Source organism: Canis lupus, chromosome 25 (assembly GCF_003254725.2).
Source record: "Canis lupus dingo isolate Sandy chromosome 25, ASM325472v2, whole genome shotgun sequence".
NCBI classification, from domain to species: Eukaryota; Metazoa; Chordata; class Mammalia; order Carnivora; family Canidae; genus Canis; species Canis lupus.
The window spans coordinates 30,056,575-30,080,129 of NC_064267.1; the positions used below are offsets into that span (position 1 = coordinate 30,056,575).

Here is a 23,555-nt window from a genome sequence, read left to right on the forward strand (position 1 = left end):
AAAGAGGTTTGCTAACCAGTGCATGGTGCAGCCAGGGATATAAGGATGGGTGGGTGATTGCTGCATTCAAGTGATGTGGCTGTCATCCTAACTCTCCTCCACCCCACCCCAGCTCCAATCTGTTGGTCACCCTGTTGTATTTCTGCAAATGTCTTCCCAGTCTTCCTTCTCCTGTGACCTACTGCTGACATCCCCCTTAGTTGTCATCTATACTCTTACATTGACCTCATAATATGCCTCCTTTCTCATCATTCCAGACAACATCTACAGAGAACATCCAAAGCAAGATCAGAAATCCCCATAAGCTCTCTTTTTCCTACAAAATAGAGCCCACAAAACTTAGTTCAGCAGCTGGGACCTCTGTCCACAAACACTGTCCAATACAACAGCCGCCAGCCACAAGTGGCCATTGAGCACCCTAAAAGTGACTTATCTGAATTGAGATGTATATAATTCAAATGCTCCTCATAAAGCCATCTCCTCCCATTCAAAGTGGCTTCTACTTATATTGCATCCATCCCAGAATTATACTGTAGTTATGGAAGCATCCATCTCTGAAACTGGGCAACATTCTCTTATAGGTTAGGGACCTATCTCATCCAGCTTTGGTTCCCCCTGCTAAGCAGAAATCAGCAAAATTTTTCTGTAAAGAACCAGATAGGAAATATTTTAGGCTTGGGGGGCCATATGGTCTCTGTTGCAACTATTTAACTCTGCCATGGTATTATGGAAGCAGCCATAGATAATACATTAACAATGCACATGGTTGTGTGCCAATAACAATTTTTACAAAAATGGGCAGTAAGACATATTTTGCCTACAACCCCTTGCCTTAGAGCTGCTGGAACAATGCATTGCACAGAAAATGCTGGAGTACCCTATCATTCCTTATTTGAAGAGCTGAAGGCCTTTACTGCTGTGCTAAAGACCCAGGAAAAGCTCAGGATGAAATCCCAGGGCTCCTGTCACTATTGCTTCCATCCTGACAGGGTGATGGTCTGTAGGACTCTTATTTGGGAAGCCTCTGGGCAGAAGTGATTTTCCCCTGGGAAAGCCAGGAACACAGCCTGGTGGATTTGCCTGGAGGATGGGGCTGGGACACTGTAAAGGAGAAACCCCCCATCTCTTCATGTTTGGCATCCCGGACCATCCCACTGCATTGCCCAGAATCCCAGTAGTAGAAGTAATGGTGCCCTTCTCAGCTTTAGTGAGAATCTAGCTTCCTACCTAGAATGGAGTGACGAGAGTCAACCCTCCATTACATTTTGTGCCTCTCTGCTGACACCAATCATTTGTTTTCCTCCCTACATTAGAGAAACAAGGTATATCTTCCCCACCCCTAGACCTCCACTAACTGGCCCCCCACATAAAATTATAAGCTTCTAGAGGCATGAACCATGCACGATCAAGCTCTAGACTCTCTGTGGCCCCTAACTTAGCACCAAGTGGTTGCTGAATGGTGGAACAATGACCCCCACCCCACTGTAAATTAAACTGTCTCCTTTAGGACCTACAAACCATCCTAACTGGAGGAGATGATCCATAGGATTATGGATTTCGTTCATCTGACTTGTGTCTTCTGGGCGCTCTACCACAACCCTTTGGGTTCCAGAGGATTCTCTTCCTTGGCACACTATTGGCATGAAGGATAGAGGGTTCTGTCCCCCCAGATTTAGACTTTGTGACACTGCTGAGTTGGCTTTTGGGAACTGGCTACCAGGGTTGTCAGTAGTAGGCTCCCAGTACCATGGCTGGGATGTTACTCAGCATCGGTGGACAGCCACCCCAGGGAGTGGCTGGCATCTGGCTGCTGATGACAAGGTCAGTGACACACTAGGATCAGTACTGCTTCCTGGGGCGCTGCAGGAGGGCTGATGCAGCAAGCAGCTGTACTCATCACATCTCATTATGGTTTGGGTGGCATAAAGGGCAAAAGGTTGAAAACAATTTCTAAAATCTTCATGCTTTCTAACTGGCTGTGATTCCATACCAACCAAACTCCAAGAGTCTGAAATGCTGAGACTTTGTGAGAAAAGCCATGAAGGCTGCCCCTTTCTTAGCACCATGAAACTGGACATCTTTCCCTGCCCTACCTCCCTGCATCTAGAAACACTGATTGAAATTTCCCTGGGGCCAAGGAATGACTGTTATCCCTCATATAGCTTTGAGCAGCATTCAGAAATCATGTTGTAATGTATTTAAGAGAATCAGTAATGGGAAGCCCAGACTTGTATCTGAGATGGACCACCACATAGCATGGGTGGGAGGAGAAGGGGAAAATCCCAGAAAGGATGGATTTTTAATAAATTGCTGATCAACTGACCTTGAGTTATCTTGTATTGAGCACTGTCATATATTTTGTGGATGCTGGGGAGCAAGAAGCCTTAGATAAAATCCCTTGCCCTCCAGAAACTAATCACTGAGCAGCAAAAAGGAGAGGGAACATTTCAAGAATTGGTGACAGTGTTCATGAGCAAAACAGAGTGACCAGCACCCTTAGCCTGTTAAGTACAGCATTGACTTAGATGCTAGGATCTATCCACAGAGCAGGTGTCAATAGGTAATATTCTCTATGAGTAAAGTCAGAGGGAGGAGGCATTAGGGGTTCCTCTCTGAGGCTATAAAGAAGAGCAGGGGCTGACAGTTCACCAACAACATCCCATGGGGACAGTGGAGCTCTTATCCCTACCACACAGGTGAGGAATCCAAGCTCAGGGAAGTGAGGAGGCTTCTCCAGACTCATACAGGGTCAGTGGAGAAACCCAGCTTCAAACCTGGGGGTCTGACTTGGAGAAATATTCCCTCTACATCGCATCCCTCATGATAGGTCTACTTGGGCTCTTTCAAAGTTCAAGGCTGGAAAATCCATGGTAGACATTTCATAAACACGTGCTAAATGGAAGGCAGGAAAGAGAAGAAAACTAAAGGAAGGACAAATAAGGGAAAAATGGTAGAGTAGCTGGCTCTTCAAACACACCTTTATGTGCAAGAAGCAACTGTCATTCTCCTTTGTCCTGTCTTCCTGTAGCTCAGGACCAGCCAACCTGGAGGGTTTGGCCATCAGGAACAAGCCCATGTCCAAAGGGGACAGGATGCTGGGGAACTGCATCCATCCTGGAGCAGCCCAGACATAGAGGCAAACACTTAGGGTAGCACAGTTTGCCAGGAACTTAAATGGCAAGAAACCAGGTGTCAGCACCAATGCATGAACAGGAGGGTGCACCGTCTTCCGGTTGGTTCTCAAAAACTTTATGCCCCCTGAAGGTTACATCCAATTATTGTTCCTTTTAGATTAGAGGGAAAATATCCCAGGTCAAGCAAGGATGAGAAATTGCTCTAATAATGATTTTCTGATCCTTCCTCCTCTTCCATGGGTTTGTTTCCTTTGAGGGGAGGAAGGTCTGTGTCGTGTGGCTTTTATATCCACTTATCTCTTCCTCCTAAGGATTCAAAGCCTCTTGAAGGTGCCCTTTAAAGGCTGCTTTGAGTGGAAAGAGCAAAAGCAAATTGAATGTTGGGCCATTTATTGCATACACCCCTTGGAATAAATCACAGGGCTGCAAATACAACCAACCCTCTGTGGCAGTCCTTGTTTATGGCCTGCGACTGTGAGGAAGGCTGTCGGCAGGGTTTGATGGAAGCTGATGATGGGCCTCTTAGAGAGCCAGGCTGGCTCTGTCGCACTGGGGGACTAGCAGCTGCAGTTCACAGAAAGGGAGAGACCCACAGAGGGCTTGCTGACTCCTGTTCCATGCTGCCTCTTCTGTTGAGCTGGGATCTATGGGAGCAGTGGGAGTATTCCATTGGGCTCATGCCTCTTCTGGGGGTAGGGCCCAAGCACTTCACCAGATGCTCCAAAGAAGAGAAACAATAATGTCAGAGATGACCCTTGCCTCCAGGGTGTGGCAAGGAGGTGAGAGGAGAGCTTCACATCCAAGCGCTGCACTGACTTGTGGAATGTTGGGGCTGAGAAAGGCCTTAAGGGCCATCTACTTTGACCCTACTTTTAAAAAGGTAAAGAAACTAGGGACCCCAAATGTGAGGGCTTTGCTCATTTAGGGTAGCAGGGTACGCTATTCAAACAGGGTAGCTGCACAGCCAGACCTCAGGGGGTCCTGCCTCCCTTCCTGGAGACCTTTCATTACATCCTGTTGAGTATTTATTGTTGTGTAATTGTGTGTGTGTGTGTGTGTGTGTGTGTGTGTGTACATGTGGGTGTCTACTTTGTCTTTTAGGGGAGGAGATAGCAACTGCTATTTCTCATGTGTCATCACAGCCTTTCAAAATCAAGAAAGTTGGAAGCTTTGTGAAGAACATAGCAGATTGCCTAGAGTCGCTTAGAATTTTCAAGAATGTCATTTCTAAGTTAGAAGTCTCCCTGTTGAGGTAAATTGGAGGCAAAAAAATCCTTGAGCTCTGGACTGACACAGAGGCCAGCCTCTGTGTGTGTGTGTGTGTGTGTGTGAGTGTGTGTGTGTGTGTGTGTGTGTGTACATGCATGCATCAGTATGTTAGGGTAGCCATAGGATGGCCTGAGATCAGGCTCCACTAGAACCAGGACTTGGCTGTAATCAATCTTAGTCAATCTCAGCTGGGTCAGAGGAGGAGTAGAAAGAGGACCAGGTATCAGGAGACTCAGCTACAATATCCTACTAGGAATCTGGGAGCCAATCCTATTGGCAAAAGAAGCAATCTATTTTTTTTTTTTTTAAGAAGCAATCTTTTTATCTCTGGGTCAAAACCTTCAGCTTCACAATTAATAAGTGCTGACTTATGTGAGGGGCAGGAAAACAGATTCAACAATAAAGCACATTACAGCCCCTTTCTGCTTCAAAGTGTTCTGTGCTGCCCATCTCCCTTCCCCGTTGGTGATGTTCATCCATCCCTTAACCTACCCCATGCTCTGCTGAAACCATCCTCACCAAGGCTACAGCCTCCCAATGACCAGACCAGTCAATATGCTGAATCCCCATGGCATTGGACTCTTGACCACTCTGTCCTTGCCTCTCCTCATTGGCTTCATTCCTCTCTGACCCATCCTCCTTGGTCTCCTTCGTGACACTCTTTCCATCTTCTTATACACTCCCTTGTCACTCAAACCCACTCTCTCTAGGTGGTCTTGCCTACCTCATGATCACCTAGGGGGCTGATGACCCCTCTTTTGGGCTGAATTGTAACCATCACACATTTGTATATCAAAGTGCTAATCCCCTATACCTCAGAATGAGATTATATTTGGAGACAAAGACTTTAAAGAGGTAATTAAGGTTAAATGAGGTCATTGGGTGAGCCCTAATCCAATATGACTAGTGTGCTTATAAGAAAAGATTAGGACACAGATATGCATAGACAGGAGACCATGTGAGGACATGCAAGAAGATGGCCATCTATAAGTCAAGATGAGAGTCCTCACAAGGGACCAATCCTGATCCAGTCCATGCTATTTGTTACTGCAGCCCGAGCAGACTAATACAACCCCTCAATCTGTATTTCCAGCCTCTGCCTCCTGCCTAAGTTCCAAATCTGCAAAGCCAGCTGCCCTCCAATACCTCCACTTGAGGCACCTCAAATCTGAGTTCCCAAACTTATTATCTCACTCCCCACACCTGCTGTGCCCCCTGGATTCTCCACCTCTGCGGTAGCACCATTTCTGCCTCCCGCCTCCTAGTCCCTCACCCCACACTCAGCTGTCAGGTCCTATTGGTTCTGCATTTAAATATCTCTTACACTTGTGCCGTAAAAAAAGTGGACTTGGCTATGTATTTCAGCCCCTTGGATACCTCTCCAGACTATGCCCACTCAACCTCATTCCCTTCCAAATCTCCCTCCCAGAACTGACTTTGGTCAAAGCTCTCTGCCAAGGCTCCCTTTGGACTTGACAGTTGTTATGAACTATTTCTTTAGCTCCTGACCAGACCATCTGCATTGGCTGCCATCTTCAGTGTCAAGCCCTGGAGCAGGCTGGCTAGTCTGTTGGTCCTGGAGCCCCAGCTTCAAGACTACATGCCTTCGTTGGCCACATCAGCATATATGATTTAATCTCAGAGTGGAACCGAGATGATCTATCCTTATAACCTCCTCCTGCACACATTTCTGTAATTCTCTTTCTGTTAAAAATCCTTTGGCTGAAGAAGACTGAAATGCTTGGCTCAGAAGCATCAGAGATGAGGGAAGTTGGAGGATCTGTTATCTTCTCTGCAGCCAGTCCAGAGACAAGACAGCCTGGAGGGTACAGAGGATGGATGGTGGTAGCTGCCAAGGAGGAGAGAAGTAGTCTGTCCCTGGATCTGTTGAGAAGAAAGGCTTCCCACTGAAGCCTGAGAAGAGTGCATGGGTGGCATCTCAGTGGGGGTCCCTGCCACACCTTGCTGAATGGCCAGGATGGAGTAGTCATCCCTCTAAGAAGTACAGAAGGATAAGTCTGAGAATACTAGAGGCATGACGGCTACAGAAAAAAAATCAATCTTTGCAGTGGATGCTCAGAATGCTATTCGATGGCCTTAGGAGTTAGCCCTAGAGTTATATAAGTCTCAAATGCTGACCCCAAAGCAGGCCTCAAAATCAACATGCCTGATGATGGACAGAATGTAGGATGCTTTCTGAACCCTACTAGGAGTGAACAAAGCATCTAGATCCTCCCTCTAGCACTGGTCTAGAAGGTTGTAGCTGGTTGAGGCAGGCCTAGGTGGTCCCAAAGATCTCAGAGTCTGGGCTGGTTCTAAGCAGAGTCATGTGGGACTCTGGCCAGACCCTTATGGAACTCCTTAGCCACACCTTTTCCCTGCCAAACAATTCCATGAAATGTCATTGTCCCAAACTCATCCTACTTTCCTGGGCCAAGGCATCAGGCAGTTTACTTCTCAATTATCAACCCATCAGACTCAGTTTTTGTGCTCCAGGGATCCATGCTATATCCCTCAGAGCTGTGTGGAATCACTTTCTTGCCACCAACTGGGAGTTCTGGGATAAATTTCCACCCGACACCATGCTCTGAGTAGGGGGCCCTTTGGATTCAAGGCCTTTGCCTTGTGACTTCATTGCATTAAAAACTCTAAGGATTTTAGACCTGGTTCTAAATAACAATATTTTCCTTTTATCACTGACTAGGTGCCATTGGGGGCAAATTTTAATACTGAACTAGACAATTGATATGTTTAATTTATCTGATTTAATCCTCAGATTCAATCCTTTAAGGTAGATATTATTAACTCTCTTTTTGGATGAGAAAACTAGGGTTTAATTAACAGGGTCAAACAATGGGCTCAAGGTCATAGCTTAGAAGTAGTAGAGAAGGCCAGGCCAATCTGATCACCAATCCCAACTTAACCATGTTGGGTCAGTAGTGTTTATATCACTGACTATTCTAACTGTGCAGAGGGTCTACTCATGTTGAAGGATAAGGTGACCACAGAGGAACTCAAAGACCAAGGAACTTGGAACCGTAGATTTGAGTCCCATAGCATAGTGATTACCAGGCATAAATCCTGCCTTCCAGGCATTTCAGGAGGGCTGCATGTTACCCATCCATCCATGCATCCATCTGTGCATCTGATTATCCATCCGCCCACGCATCTATCTGTGCATCCATCCATCTACCCACTCATCCATTCAACCAGCCAGCCAACCAACATGCTTTTTTCATTCATTCCCAAAACATTGCTACCAATCAGAAGTCATCCTTTCTGCCCTCCATCATCTAGGTCCACATCCCTTGCATGAGACCTTGGGCAGCCAGCCAGACTGAGTTAGCCTACCCACTTGGCTGTGAAGAAGCCATTATAAAGGGAATTCTGGGCACATTCTATGGCTCAGTGCAGTTGAGAGTTAATGCCTTCCCAGGAGCAGTCAGCTCGTGCCAGCACCATATCTCCCCGGACAAGTCTCTACCTACTACCATCCCTCTTTGCCCATACCTCTGCCAACCCCTTGCAGTTCCTCTGAGCTTCACTGCCCTGCTCAGAAAGGGACCTGGCCACAGTATCCTTGGGCCAAGGAAGGAAGTGCTAGAGAGGTCAGCCCACTCCCCTATTCGGGGAGCCTGAAGAGCCACCAGGGGCCATCAGTAGAGCATGGTCTACTTGTCACTATCCTGCATTTGTCTTCTGAAGTTGAGTGGTGGTGAGCAAGAAACCAGTACCTCTTCCAGGGTCGAGGGGAAGGAGATCTCCTGCAGGTGGAACTGGGGCACACACTGCAGAGTGACGGTGAGGACCACTCCAAGGCAGCCCAGGTGCACCCGCGCGGCCTGGAACACGTCTGCGTTGCTAGACTCAGAGCACTCAAGAATGGTCCCATCAGCCGTCAGCAGGGTCAGTGCCACCACCTAGTAGTGGGAGAAGAGTCACACTTCAGAACCCTGGTGGGCATGTCCTGTAGACTCCAGGTGAGGCCCTCCCTGCCCTGTTTGTCTTTGGAAGTGAGGCCAGGTAGCACCTATGCCCTGGCCACAGGGCAACGGGGAAAGGAAGGCTCCATCTGGGCAGCATCAGCCCTCAGCAGTGAGGGGGCCATCCCTTACAAGCAGTCCATGGGATCCCAGAGGCTAGTCCTCCCACCACTATCTTGCTCATTAGTTGACTTCACTGTCAGGATGCAGCGAGGCTCCCCTCTGCCCAGAGGACACTGAAGATGAGACAGGGCTCCAAAGAGCTGTGGGTGTTGCTTAAAGTTATCTTTCGAAGGTGAAGGGAAGATGTGCGTGCATCTGAGCTAGGGCTGTCCCCACCGTCCCAGCACAGCCCAGGGGCCGGGGTCCCCTGCAGTCTCTCCCTGCTGGCTGCTCCTCTTGGGAGCAAGCTAAGTCCATGCTTTCTTTTAGAGACTCACTTGTCTCAGGAACTAGATTCTCCTGCTTGGCCACACCTAATTAGAAACCTGGATTTATGTAAGAGGTGGGACACTCAGCTGGAAACAGACGATTAACTCTAGTCTCTTACCCTTGGCCCCCATTTCCAGAGGAATCCTCTTTTATCGCCCGTTTAAGTACTTCTCCACACTCCACTACCTGCTAATTCGGATAGAAATTGCTTTTGACATGTGTAGTTGGAGGCTGGGTGCTCAGGGTGAGAGAACAGAGAAAGCTGAACTAATTCTGATTAACAGTGACCAAGACCAGACGGGAGAAATTGGCAGAAATGGGGCACGATGGCCATCTGTAGGAGTGAGGACATCGGAATGATTTTTATTAAAAACCAGATTTTGTCTAAGATCCAGGGCTGTGAGTGAGAATTGGCCGGTGAAATCCCTCAGCAGGATCCAGCAACAAATAAAGGTAGGCACTGCTTTACTAGCTGTGTGACCGTGGGCATGTTATCCAACCTCTCTGTTTTCCCATCTGTAAAACGAGGACAATAACTATCTCAGAGACAGTGTGTGAAGTATCCAGCTAAGGGTCTGGTGTACAGTGGGCACCGAAGATGTCAACTGTCCCCTTCCTTGCTCCCTGCCATTGGCATAATATCTAAAATAAAACAGTGGGGCTTTCCCACTCCTTTCCAGGGGCTCAGCTGAGCTTCCTAAGAAAAGGGGTCAGTAAATCTCATGCATAGTTTGATTTGTGGCCACTCAGAATTATTCCACACTCTGCTGAACATTTTTCAGAAACACCCGTCAGCCCTGGAAAGTCTCTCAGGACTGTGGCCTAATCTTGGGGGGTGGCTGTTGTGTTACCCGTCACTCCCAGTTATCACCTGGGCTCCTTGGGCAGTGAACCCAGCTTTGAGGGGGTCATGGAGCGTCCACAAAGGGCTCTGAGTAGCTGGGAACCGGGTCCCACAAAACCCAGCATGCTTTGCAGCCACCGTTCTTACCTGTGGAAGCGGTTGAGCATGATTAGCATGGGTGCCCTAGGATGGTATCCCCCCCTTTTTTTTTGGTATCCCCTTTCCTGGCTCACTCCCTGCCCTCGGGTTGCCCCTTGCCTGCCTGGAGAATTCTGTGGGGTTTTCGCGATAGAAAGAGGGAGGGGAGAAGGATAAGAAACCAGAGGCTGTGCACCATGCTGATGAGAAAGCAAAGTGAAGTTTTAAGGACAAGGGGAATTAGGTTTCCCTCTTGGTGGTCGAGAAAACAAAACAAAACAAACAAACAAAAAAAGTCTCTTAGAAATTGCTTTTGGGCCATTTTCTTTTGATCTCAGAGCTGCTCTGAGACTGGAGCACAGGGGACCCAGTCCCCAGAAGTCACATTCAGACAATGCTTGCTGGGGTGTCTGTCCACCTCAGGAGACAGCCATACAGCTGGGTAGACTGGGGGACACTCAAGTGATCCGTGTGATCCCATCCTCAGCAATCCTGAAATTTCATTTACAGCATAGGCTGCAAGCTCCTGTTTTTATTTTATTTTATTTTATTTTATTTTATTTTATTTTATTTTTTATTTTTATTTTTATTTTTGCAAGCTCCTGTCTTACATGCAAAACCCATCACGAGTGTTTATTGAGCACTAACTGTCCGCTCTTCTAACACCCCAGATGTATTGCTGTTCTGACCATCCCCATTTTCCAGGTGAGCAAACTGAGGTAGCCAGAGGTAGAGACTTGGCCCAGGTCACACAGACAATACTGCTAGAGCCGGGATGCAAAACCCAAGCCCCAGTGCTTAGCTCCAGTGGCCAGAGGCCCCACGGCCCAGAGTACAGATGAGGCCCTGCAGGTGAGGACACGAGGTGAACTGTGCAGTGCCCCCCACGCACAGGGATCTCTTCCGTCCCTGCCGCCGAGCAGCCAGCCTCCCCATGTGCAGGCCAGCACCCTGCTTCATGCAGCACAGCCAGGCCTGTTAGGAAGCCCCTCCAGATATTGAAAGGTAAAAAGAGGTGTACCCTCCGAAGGACGGCTCCTGACACAGAAATCATGAACTGTCCTTGGCTCGGCCACGTATTTAACATTTATTATCTCAATTTACTCCTCCTGGGTTGAGGATTATTCTCTCCAAGTTACAGATGAAAACAGGGAGGTCCTGAGGAGCTAAATAGCCTGCCTACTGGCGCATGCCTCGTACATGCCAGGTCTTGAACCCAGATCTGAGTCCAGAATCTGTGTTCATAACCAGTTCCCCAAAATGGACTCTCATAAAATTTAAGAAATGCTTTTCAGTGTTATGGTCAGGTGCAGATGGACGCCCTCCCAGGCCCCGGCTCCTGTCCTGGCTCCTCCCCTACTTGCTAACCCGGAAAGACCTCCTGTCCTGCACTGTCCGGCTCCTGGCTCAGAACTTTTAATGGGGATGGAAACTCTTGGCCTGCTTGCCCTTTTCCACAGGGTGGCCAGGAGGCTCCTGGGAGGCAGGGATGCCTCAACATGCACAATGGCTCCTTCACACTTGTGTCTGTTGGAGATGAATGAGGTTTAGTGGAGATAGTGTGTCTGGAGGGCACCTGCCAAGTGTCTGTCGGAGAGGGGCCTGGGGTGCCTTTGAGGCCTGTGTGGAGCTGAGCCGACACTGCCCACGGAGCCCCTGATTTCCCAGGAGCTTCCGTGAAGAGGTGTCCATCCCAACCCCCCCACTCCGGCCAGTCAGTGGAGCGGCGAAGGGGGTGCCGAAACTCACCTGGGTGGCCAGGATGCCGTGTTTGATCCCTGTGTTATGGGTTCCGGACCCGATGACGCCCCCCGCAGTCACGTCTGACACAGCTCCCAGGCTGGGCTCAACAGGAGGGAGGGAGAGGAACACAGGGACCCGTTAGGCTTCCCTGGGACCATACCCCGTACCCCCTGCAGTTGCAGTACGAAGCCCCTCGGAGCAGAAGAGTAGATTCATCTCTTGCCCAGGTTCTGGCCCCGAATGTACCATGACTTAGCTTGTCTGACTTGGTGGCCCTTCCCTTCTCTGAGCCTCAGCCTCCCCATCTCGGTGGCCTGTCGGTAAGCAGGTAGGGGGCATGGTTCGAGTCTGAGGGGGGCTGCCTGCTGACTTTGGGGTTTCTGCTGCATAGAACATGCCTTTCCTTTGCCCTCCACCTGCCAACAATGCCTTCTCCACCAACCAAACGCCCAAATGCTCCTGCTAACACCTCTCTCAACGCAGCCTGTCAAGGCCCACAAAGTCCCTGAGGGAGTGACCTGGTTCAAACGGCTCACACAGCTGTCCCAGGAAGGTACGAGAAGGCTGGAGCTTCCCTGAGCTGTCAGCAAAGGGGGAGGCGGCTGTGTCATCCCCGTGCTCAGAAACGGTCAGGGGCTCCTCAAGGCCCCCAGGATAAGCCCACATCTCTCAGCCCAGAGTCCTGGGCCCTGGGAGGAATGCTAACAGCACTGCGTGCGCACAGGAGGACCAGGGTCCTGAAGGGGAGCCTTGGAGACCTGTGCTCTGGGGCAGGAGTTAGAGACGTGTGCCCGGATCTCAGGGTCAAGGGAGAGGGTGTTCAGAAGTCTTACTTCTTAGGATCATCCTCTGAGACATCTCAGGCCTGGCTTAAAGGAGAAGGAAAGGGATGTTTACTCAAGGCCTCCCCGGTGCCAAGGGGTGGGAGCATTATGTGCTGCCCAATATCTTCACAATAGTTCAGCCCACATGAGAGGTGGGCTCAGCAGGTGAGGCGGTGTGCCCACCACCTCGCAGCCCCTGGCTCCCAGCACAGAGCAAGGACCCCTGCGGCAGGCGGGGCCTGGCTCCCAAAGTCGCTGCAGGAGCCCCGTGGTTAAGACAGTGATTAGAAAGTCTAGCTTCAGGGGCCCTGGGTGGCTCGGTGGTTGAGCATCTGCCTTTGGCTCAGGTCGTGATCCCAGGGTTTGGGGATAGAGTCTTGCGTCAGGCTCCCCACACGGAGCCTGCTTCTCCCTCTGCCTCTGTCTCTGCCTCTCTCTGTGTCTCTCATGAATAAATAAAGTCTTTAAAAAAGAAAGAAAGAAAGAAAGAAAGAAAGAAAGAAAGAAAGAAAGAAAGAAAGAAAAGAAAAGAAAAGAAAAGAAAAGGAAAGAAAAGAAAGAAAGAAAGAAAGTCAGTCTAGCCTCAGACCTTCCTAGGGAGGTGGTGAGACCCGGAGGCTGTCCTGGCAAGAGGAAGAGGATGAAAAAACCCAAGCCTCTCCAGCCTCCCCTTACTCGCCCCCACTACTGCCTTTGTGTCTAGTCTTGTCTCTTTGTCCACATTTGCTGGGTTACTTGGGAAAATACCAGGATGGTTTTTTTTTTTTTTTTAAAATAAAGACTATTTATTTATTTGAGAGAAGGGGAGAGAGAGAGAGAGAGAGAGCACGAGTTAGGGGAGCGGTGGAGGGAGAAGCAGACTCCCCACTGAGCTTGGAGCCCAACAACGCGGGGCTCAATCCCAGGTCCCTGGCATCATGTCCTGAGCTGAAGGCAGACACCTGACCGACTGACCCACCCAGGTGCCCCGAAAATACCAGAATGTTAAGAGGATCATGGAATCCTGCCCTAGGGAAATCCTCCAGCATGTGGAAAGGCGTATAGCACGGAGCTGTTCATCACGTCATGACGTAGGAATAGTGGAAACCTGGGAAGGAGCTCAGTGCCCACAGAGGGGGTGGTTAATGGGATTGCAGGGTGTCTCCTCGTCTCCAGGAACTTTACCAGGCCACTACAGGAAACAGGCTTGCCAGCACCTCGTGAAAAGGAATAAACTGGATTAAAGCGAGGCCCTGGGGGAGAAGGGTCAAGGAAGGGAGGCTTAGCCTGGGCCCTGAGAGGCCGGAGACAGCCCGCCCAGGGGAAAGGTCACCTTGGAACCTGTGAGGCAGGCGCCGGCGGAGCCAGAAGGTAAGCGCGAGCGGACGCTGACTGAGCAGTCATGTGGGGCGGCTTTAACTCGTCCAGGCCTCCGAACCCCTGCTCTCAGACCCGTCTTCTAGGCCTGAGGCCCAGACGGGCCAAGGAACTGGGCGAACAGTGGGAATGAGGTCGAAGCAGCAAGATTTGCACCTCGGCCATCTGCCTCTGGAGCTGGGGTCTACACCATGCTGCTGTCCGGCCTCCTCTGGTTCACCATGTGGTGGAGTGTTCCAGAACTTTCCAGCTGTGTGGCCTTGGTAAGCCACTTTGCCTCAGACCCCGGTTTCCTCATCTGTAAACAGGCTTATATCCCTCACCTGTCAAGCACCCAGCATGCGGCCTGCCTCAGCTCTGGTCTTGCCTCTTCAGCCCCCCCAGCCGCAGGTACCCCTGGAGTGCCCACAGCATCCTCGGAGCTGTCCACCCAGGCTCCCCTCCGCCGATACACAGGATAGGACACCCTAACTCCCTCTGAGTGGCAGAAGGGCCCGGTGCAGACAGCCACTTGAGGACTGGGTCCCCAGGCTGGGGACGGAGACGCACCATGAACGGGGCACAGAGATGCTTCAGAGTCCAGAAGCTGATGCCCATAGTCAATAGGACATGTCTCTTCCTGTCATCATTGGCCACAGGTTCTGTCCCACTATCTGCTCACAGGCCCCTGTATGCCTGGCACGCTCTCCCCCTCCTGGCCTTTCACTCATGCTGTTCCCTCTGCCTGAATCCCTTCTCTCCTCTTGTTCTCTGGTTTATGCCTGGTCATCTTTAGGACTCAATCCAGGGGCCCCTCCTGCAGGCTCCCTGATTCCTATCCTCGCACTCGTCCCCCTGTCTGCCAGGGCTGAACCTGGGGCCCCCTGAGAGCCCCAAAGGGCCCTGAACACTTCTCTGACATTGAACCTAGCGTCCTTTATTATGCTTATCATTTTGTGTGTTAGTCTGCTCCTTGCAAGGTGCTCCTTGGGGTTTTATTCATCCCTGCCTCTTGAGGGCCTACACATGGTAGTCTCCTCACAAATGTTGGAGTTGCCATGATCTTTGGAGAAGCAGGAACAGGATAGGATAGGTTTCCAGAGTGAAAATGTGTAGCACTGCCCCAGGGCCTGTGGTAAGAGAGCTAAGGCAAATGGACCCCCCACACTTGAAAACAAACCACAGGCTTCCATGGGTGCAGTTTCCAGCTGCAAAGAGATATCCAAGTCCAATATCCAAAACACCTGTCACATCTTTTTCCAATGGTTGATATTCTACAGTTAGACATTCAATCCTTTGGCTGTATTTGACACCTGTTTCGATGGAAATCCTCTGATATTAAACTGAGCAGTCCCTGACACCACGTTTGGATAGAGAGATGAATACAGACAGAGATAGGATACCAGCAAGTCCTGCAGCTCAATCAGCATGCTCTTCCGTCCCACCGTGCTTATTCTGCAGACCCTTCTGTCTGGGTCTGTGCAGTTGTTTATTGCAAGTTTTAAGAAAAATTTAACCATTGTTTTCCTGCCCCTTTACAAGACTGGTACTAAAGACTTGACCCATCTCTGGCCTATTTCTTTCTATTATCACACAATAGTCCCTGAACTCGTGGGGGACAGAGAGACAAGTACTCCATGGGGGAAGAACAAGGGTCCAGAGAAAGGGAGGGGGTGTACCCTGGGAAGCATTTCTCTGTCTCCCATCAGATCCTTGAGTGTCCAGCCGAGGCCAGGAGAGGGTAGTGAGCAGTGTTAGTCCCCCAGGAAAGGGAGAGGTGGTTCTTACTTGGACAAGGCCAGGCTGTGCTTGCCCAGCTGTGGGTGCAGGTCAGCCAGGAGGATGCCGGCCTCCACAGTCACCTGCTTCTTCTCTGTGTCCACCTGCAAGAGACCAGCACAGGTGGTGGTGGTGGGGAGGCTATAACCCAGTCCCCACCCAACAGTCATACTGCCACGAATATGAACCTGTCTGTCCCAGCCTGTGATCAGCTCAAGCCACCACTTGCTGCAGGCAGCTGAAGAGGGTGTGGGCAGGCCCTGGATCTGCTGGAGTTCTGGGAATACAGCCGTCCCCCCTTATCTACAGGGGATACATTCCAAGACTGCCCCAGTGGATGCCTGAAACCACAGATAACACTGAACTTTATATATACTATGGTTTTTTCCTATTACACATACCTATGATAAAGTTTAGATATTATGCACAGAAAGTAACAACCCTAACTAAAAATAAACTAGAACAATTATAACAATATACTGTCACAGGGGATCCCTGGGTGGCTCAGCAGTTTAGCGCCTGCCTTCGGCTCAGGGCACAATCCTGGAGTCCCGAGATTGAGTCCTACATCAGGCTCCCTGCATGGGGCCTGCTTCTCCCTCTGCCTGTGTCTCTGCCTCTCTCTCTCTCTCTCTCATGAATAAATAAATAAAATCTTTAGAAACAAAACAAAAAAAAAAAAAAAACCAATATACTGTCACAAAAGTTACATGAACTCTCTCTTAAGATTTCTTACTGTACTGTGCTCAGCCTCTTTTCGTCTCATAAGGATGTGGGATGATAAAATGCCTACGTGATGAGATGAAGTGAGGTGAAGGACTTAGGAGTTGTGACATAGGATTAGGCTGTTGACCATCTGATAATGTCAGAAAGAGGATCATTTGCTTTCTGATGGTGGTTGACCCCCAGAGCAAAACCACAGATAAGGGGTTGGGGGCTAGGGTATTCTCTGTAACCCCTTCTTCTCACAAGAGAGGGAGATGAGGAGCAGGGAAGAGAAGGGGTTCCGCCCCAACTGCACTCTCCCCAAACCCCACCCTGCCTAGACCAGGAAGGTGGGATTCCCAGAGCCGCACAAAGTCACCAACTGACAAGGATCTAATCCTATAGGGGCTTGATTTTGCTAGATGGGAGTCCAGATTCCCCACTTATTCTCCCCCGGGGAGGTCTGAGGCAAAGACTGAGGACTGGAAGAGGACAGGAGGTTCCTGCCCTGTGTGAGAAGAGGCACTAGAAGATCCCCGGCAGCGCAGGGAGGTAGGAGCAGATTCTCTCCTTTCACAGGAAGGAGACTGTTGGAGCCCAATCCTCACTAATTAGCAATCAGAGCTCATTACTGCTGTGACTTGATATCTTGACCAGAGCATTTTCTACACAATGGAGACTGTCAGCCTGAGCAAAGAAGGAAATAATAGAGAGAAGAACCCCAGAACCTCTGCTAGCAGGGCTGGGTGGACAGGAGGTTATTTGGCAAAACTAGAGCTCAAAGGAGCTGGCCCTGTCGGGTGAGGAGTCTTCCTAATGTGCGGGCACCTGTCTGGCCTCTGCTCCCTGGCCGGTGCCTGCGGGGGGCACTCACCGAGCATGGGCTGAATTGCATGGACAGGGCTGGGGTCAGATTCCTGCGATGGTGCCCAGCTCTGCTACTGATCGGCCGTGTAACCCTAGGCAAGGCACTCATCCTCTCTGATCCTGTCCCCCCTTATGTAAAACCAGTGAAGTGTAAGTCCTCCTGGATTTGTGATTGTGAGTCCATCTTTGAGGGGCTGACCTGCCATTCTTGTTCGGGAGTAGAGAGGAGGCCCATCCTCTCAGTGGCCACAAGGAGGTACACACACCTGCCCAGAAGCGTGGGCAGGCCCAGGGCTCTGTGAAGGGGTGATCATGAGCGGGTCAGAAACAGGGTGGGGGGTGCGGTTGGGGGCTGTCACTTTGGACTCAGGGACAGGGAGGGGATCAGGCCTGAGGGCAAAAATTAAGGCCCCTGGGGTCTGGGATAGAGGCTGAGGTTGCTGGGCCTAAGAATAGCAGAGGTGGGGGGAGCCGAGGCTCTGAGTACCTGGAGAACCCGGTTCATCTTGCCCATGTGGATCATGAAGCCATCTGTGCAGGCGATGTCGGAGGGTGAGTGGCCACCGCCCACCACCTTCACCCGCTTGTTCTGCTGCCTGGCCAGGGCCAGCACCTGCCAAGGTAAAGCCAGCGTCAGGCCCAGCTCGGGGGTGTCTTGGTGAGGTGGCCAGAGACCTTGCAGGACCTGCAGGGGGGTGGGCCGCCCAGGCTTTGCGCCCCCACCCCCCCAACACCCACCAGGCTTCCAAGGCCCCGGGCTGGCTGGAGGCTGCTGTGCAGTCCACTCTGGGAAAGAGAGCTGGAGTGCAGGGCCGGAAGGTGAACAGGATGGAGAACCAAGGAATCATCCTGGGTGGATGGGGGGTTCCTGTGTGCTCTCCCCACCTCAGCTGGAGGCTCTTCTATGGGCACATCTGATCACTCTCTTCCCCAACACGAAAGCTTTCAAGGGCACCCCAGTGCCTTCAGAATAAGGTTCCAACTCCTCCTCTTGGCCTACCCAGGCTCAGCTGCCTCCCAAGTTGGAATGAAGGCTCCTGGGGGTGACAGTGGCTTAATTTGACTTGGTACCTGTGTCTACCCCAGCCCCAGCCCCACGAGTCTCTAGTGATCACTGAATGAATACATAAACACATGGTCTCACTTAAATGAACGGATTCCCTTTCACCTGCATGTCCCTGCTCAAAAACCTCACATCTGGTCCACGGAACACTCGTCGTACAATAGGTACCACAAGGGGTTCGATGAGGAAGTGAGATGGGGAAGGGCTCGTCTTCACTAGCTCCTTTCTCTACCCACCGTGCCTGTGGCACGTTCCACACTATAGGCTCTAAAACAATGAAGTCTGTTTAACACCATCTTGCATGAGCCCCCTTGACCACACAACCTAGATTTAGGACCCTGCTAGCCCTCCAGGGAAATGTCAGCCTGCAGGTGGCCTCAGCCTGCTAGGAATTCAGTTGTGTAGGTCAACACAGCTTAGGAACGGCCTTGACATACGGCCCTATCGGCATACCTCCAGCTTTTCCCTCAGCTCAGAAGGAAGCCAGTTACCTCGGCATTCAAGGCCCTCTGATCCCACCCTCCCAACCTTCCTCTTCTGCCCTCGGTCCACTCATCCCCTCCAGGCATGTCTGTACCCACCCCTGATCCCTCTGCTGACTCCCCAGGCATGCTCCTCACTTCCCCCTTGTTGGCAGTGGGGTTCCCCGTAAGTGGAGCTCTTATTCATTCTCCTGGGCCCCAGCTTTGAATCAGACAATCCCTGTATGAATCCTGGCTCTGATCCTTATTAATGTGGGAGATTACAAAGCCTCTATTAGCCTCAGTTTACTCAGCTGTGAAACAGAATAATTGTAGGTGATTATAAATTTGCAATAAGGAAACAAACAAGGAGCGGAGACAGAGAACACTGGGCCATACTGCAGATGAGGTGGTCTGGGAATCCACTGAGGAGCTCATCTTTACCCTGAGACTGGAAGGATGACAAGGAGTTAGTCCTGTGAAAAGTGAAGGTACAGGCATTCCTGGCGGTGGGAATAGCAAGTGCAAAGGCCCTGAGGTAGGAAAAGGTTTGATTTGCCTAATGCACCAAGGGTGAACCAAAGCCAGGTGAAACATGGCATTGGGAGTCAAGCTAGGGTTTTATTCCACAAACAATAGGGAGCCTCTAAAGGGCTTTAAGCAGGAGAGTAGCCCAACTCAACTTATATTTTAAGACGACTACTTTTACTGATGAGGAAATTTCATTCCAAGGAAGTAAAAATTGAATCAGGGAGACCCAGGACAAGGCCACCGCAGGTCATGGTGGGTGAGGAAGAGATGGACTGGGCATGGAAAGTGGCAGCCGTGCTGAAGAGAAAGAGATGGATTCTGGAAACTTCTGGGGCCAGGCTTGCTGATGTTAGATAAGAGTAAAGAAAAGAGGGACACCTGGGTGGCTCAGAGGTTGAACGTCTGCCTTTGGCTCAGGGCGTGACCCCAGGGTCCTGGGATCGAGTCCCGCATTGGGCTCCCCGCATGGAGCCTGCTTCTCCCTCTGCCTCTGTCTCTGCCTCTCTCTCTCTCTCTGTGTCTCATGAATAAATAAATAAAATCTTTTTTTTAAAAAGGGGGTAGAGAAAAGACAGCGACCGCTTCCTGGCTTCCAGTTTGAGTGACCAGGTGCCCGATGCAGAGACAGGGATAGAAAGACGTTGAAGTCAGAAACCAAAGAGCCCCGGAACACTGGGAATGGAGTTTGGGGGGTGTCGGTCTGTGATGCCCGAGACCCCCAAGGAGGCAGTCGCCGGCAGCTCTGCGCCCCGAGCAGAGGCCTGAGCTGCAAGTGAAAGGCTGGCGGTCATTGGTGGCACAGTGGGTTGTAACCCGGAGCTGCAGCAGGGGAGGTGGGGGCCAGGAGCCCGGAGCGCAGCCGCCTTCGTGGGGCTCTCCCCTGGCCAGCGATCCTGGGAAGGGGGTGCGTTTTGTGGGGTGGGGGGGTTCCTAGCCCAGCAAGTCCCCGCTCCCTGCCCTGGAGGGACACTCACCTCTCTGACCTCCTCCACGGACGTGGGCTGGAAGTACATTTCTGGGCAGCAGCCATAGGTCCTGGCCCAGTTCTGGAACTTGACTCCTTTGTACCCGTGGACCTGCGAGGGGCGAAGAGCCGGGTGGCCAGGGCTGAGGCCGCCGTGGGCTGGGAGGCTGCGGCCAGGGCGCGGAGCCAGGCTGCTCGCCCGGTCACGGTCACCGCTCAGGGCCCGGGGGGAGGTGGAACGCGTCGGCGGCTCTGAAGCTGAGCAGCTACGTGCAGGGCTTGTCTCCCTGGACCCCTCGCGGCCACGGGGGCGGATGGCACGGGAAACCGTGTGTCCCTTCTTAGTAGAAGGGACGGGGTCGGGGGCGGAGGCTGAGAGGGCAGGCCTCAGGGCGCCTGGACCCTGCTCTGTCTGGGGCACCTCTTGGGGGGTGACTGGGGAAGGGGTGGCCTGAGCTGGCCTGGTGGCCCAGAGGCCTTGGAGCTGGCTCTCACCTCTCCCACCAGGCTCCTCCTGCCAGGGAGGGCCAGGTCTGGGAGACTCCACGGCAGCCGTCCCGGCCTCGAAGCCCAAGCAGGGAGCCCCAGGGAGAAGCCTGTGTATCGAGCACTGTACTGAGATCCTCTATATATCACACCTTATTTAGACCTTATAATAATGCCGAGAAAGCGGTAACATTATTGCCCTTTTCAGGAGCAGAAAGCAAAGCTCAGAGAGGTGAAGTAACTTCCCCAAGCACACACAGCAATCAAGTGAAGACACCGGAGTCCAACCCGGACTTTCACCTCCCAAGCTTTCCCCAACACCCCAGTGCCACCCCTAAAGCCTCAAGTCCAATTCAAGAGGGTCCCCGTGGCCTCCCCCCCGCAGTCCCAGACCTGACTTAATTTTGTCCTCCCCTGCCTGGTTCATGGGCGCAACCTGGACGCAGCCTGCCGGGCTGTGCGGCGTTAGCCTACCATGGCTCCAGGGGTGGGTCGGTGGCCTTGGCTGACTGTGGCTTCCTCAGGGACAGAGCACTGGGCAGCGGGCTGCAGGGACGAGGTGGAGCGAGGGCCCGGAGCACACAGCACGGGAGCACAGTGACCTCCCTCTGCTCAGGGCTGACTCTGATGTACCGCATACCCCGAGGGGCTTTGGGCCCTGGCAAAGGTGGGTAAACAGTGTTGCGACAAGCTCCACCCATACAAACAGCAGCTCAGGCCTGCCCCCTGCCTCGGGGGCCTTCTCAGGCAGAAGGTGGAAGAGCAGAGTTTAAGAGGTAGCGGCTCTGTTCCGGAAGTGTCTTGCACTCTGACCCCAACCCCAACACCCCGCTGCTTCAGAACTGGGTCCTTGATTCCATAGGTCAGGGGAGGCTATGATGTGGGGGGCTTGTGGGGGTCTTAACGTAGGGCCTCCCTTGGTGCCTGCTTGCAGGAGGGCACACGTGGCACGCCACATGGAATGGAATCTGCACCTGTGCTAGTTAGCCCACTTGTCAGACTTGGGGGATGGGTACAGGAAGCCAGCCATCACTCTAGGAGACAGGACATGGGTGGGGGGTGGGGGGTTGGGGGAGGGGAGAAAAGGGACACTCAGCCCAGGCAGAGTCTTCTAGCAGCGGCCTTCCCTTCCCTAGGCTTTAGGGCAGACAGAGCTGGTTCCTTATCTATACTTTTTGCCTGATAACACTTGAGGGCCTCGTTTTCCTCCTCGATAGTGTTGGGGGCACATTTGCCTAATTCTCTGGGTCCATCGAAAGGTTAGAGCTGCTGGATGAGGAGCATGGGGACACAACAGGAACTTGGAAATGGCCCCAAGCTCTTGCATCTGCCCCAGCTGTGAGCTGGCTGGCCGCAGGATTCTGGGGACCCTACTGTCTTACTGCCAACCCTTAGCTAGTGTCTGGCACAGAGCCAGTGTCCAAAGCACATTTGTGCAATGAACAAACAAATCAGTCATTGAGCATCTCGGCTTCTCAGATCTCTCCAAGCAGGAAGCATGAGCAACAGCCCTGGGGTTTGAGAGGAGGAAAGGCTGGGCTGCTGGAGCGGAACTGGGGGTCTGAGAAGCAGAAAAAAAGTCCTGGAAGGGGGGTGGGGTGTCAGAGTCCCACCTGTATCCCCCAAACCAGGATTCCTGCCAAGCAGTCGAGGGCACGTGTGTGAATGGTACCCCCGGCCCAGATGCAAATGTCCCTGTGCAAGATGAGGGTGGCGGCTGTGTGCTCCTCCCAGGGAGGGCCGGCTCCGGAGGCACTGAGTTTTATGGCAACTCAGCAGCTGGGTCATAGAGAGAGGAGTCCTGGGACCACGGGAAGGAGCTGACTTTGTGGGAAGGGCCCTATTATAGGCTGAACCGTGTTCCTCCCAAATTCCTGTGGTGAAGCCTTAACCCCCAGCACCTTTGAATGTGACTGTACTTGGAGATAAGGCCTCTAAAGAGATAATTAAGGGACGCCTGGGTGGCTCAGCTGTTAAGGGTCTGCCTTTGACTCAAGGAGTGATCCCGGGGTCCTGGGAATCGAGTCCCAGATCAGGCTCCCTGCATGGAGCCTGCTTCTCCCTCTGCCTGTGTCTCTGCGTCTCTCTCTCTCTCGCTCTGTGTCTCTCATGAATAAATAAATAAAATCTTAAAAAAAGAGAGAGAGATAATTAAGTTAAAATGAGGTCATTAGGACGGGCCCTGATCTAATGCGACTAGTGTCCTGAGAAGAAGAGGACAGTAGAACACAGGCACGAAGCAGGAAGGCCATGTGGGCGCTCTGGAAAAGGCAGCCGTCTGCTGGCCTAGGAGAGAGGCCTCAGGAGAACCCAGCTGCGTTGACCGCTTGATCTCGGACTTCCAGCCTCTGGAACCGTGAGGACATAAATCTCTGCTGCTGAAGCCACTCAGTCTGTGGTACTTTGTTAAGGCAGCCCCTGCAAATTAATGCACAGAGTCTACAAGCTCCTGAGGCTGGGGTCTCCCCCCCCCCGCCCCGAGGCCTTCACGAGAGAGAAGAGCAGGGCCTGGCTCTCACCTCTGAGCCTGTTTCACTTGGGCTGTCCCTGATAGAAGAGGCAGTGCCTGTGCACTCCACTGCTGCTGGCTCCGCTGTCAGAGGGGTGGTGGGGGGCGTGGTGGGGGTGGAATCTCCCCGTAGAACCTCAGCTTCCCTGCCTGGGAAAGCAGGGCTTGGTGAGGGACACAGGGGGTGGGGGTGGAGGCCTTGGGACTCAAGGGTGGAGAAAGCACCTGGTTGGCTATTGTTCCAAAGGCCTGGAAGGAGGTCCGGGAACTGTAGCCAACTGATGGGGTGAGTATCAAGCCGGAGGGGGGACAGGTGGGTTAGGGATGAGGGGAGCCCGAGGGTTAGCCTGGTGTTACCCCTGATAAATAACTTATTTCCCACTCATCCTTAAGGTTTGTCCCTACAATTTCAGGACAAGTATGTCCTGTTCCCACCCACCCTGAATGCCCCATTCAACCACAGTCAAGACTCAAGGTTTCTCCTTTTG

The 23,555-nt window shown here is 51.9% G+C and overlaps 1 protein-coding gene across 2 annotated transcripts in view; it reads right to left on the reverse strand.

Moving 5' to 3' along the window:
• The window catches only part of LOC112670206 (L-gulonolactone oxidase), a 31,801-nt gene extending 10,567 nt beyond the window's left edge, over nt 1-21,234 (reverse strand). Inside the window, exons 1-6 of one of the 2 annotated variants that reach the window (XM_035720556.2) lie at nt 21,033-21,234; nt 20,083-20,184; nt 17,541-17,666; nt 15,491-15,585; nt 11,550-11,640; nt 8,138-8,323 (exon numbers count right to left, since the gene is read on the reverse strand). In XM_035720556.2, the coding sequence (XP_035576449.1) occupies nt 8,138-8,323; nt 11,550-11,640; nt 15,491-15,585; nt 17,541-17,666; nt 20,083-20,184; nt 21,033-21,035 (603 nt within the window). In that variant the 5' untranslated portion in view covers nt 21,036-21,234. The remainder of the gene's footprint in view (nt 1-8,137; nt 8,324-11,549; nt 11,641-15,490; nt 15,586-17,540; nt 17,667-20,082; nt 20,185-21,032) is intronic. The other variant, XM_035720553.2, reaches the window with a different exon arrangement.
• Nucleotides 21,235-23,555: the final 2,321 nt, after the last annotated feature.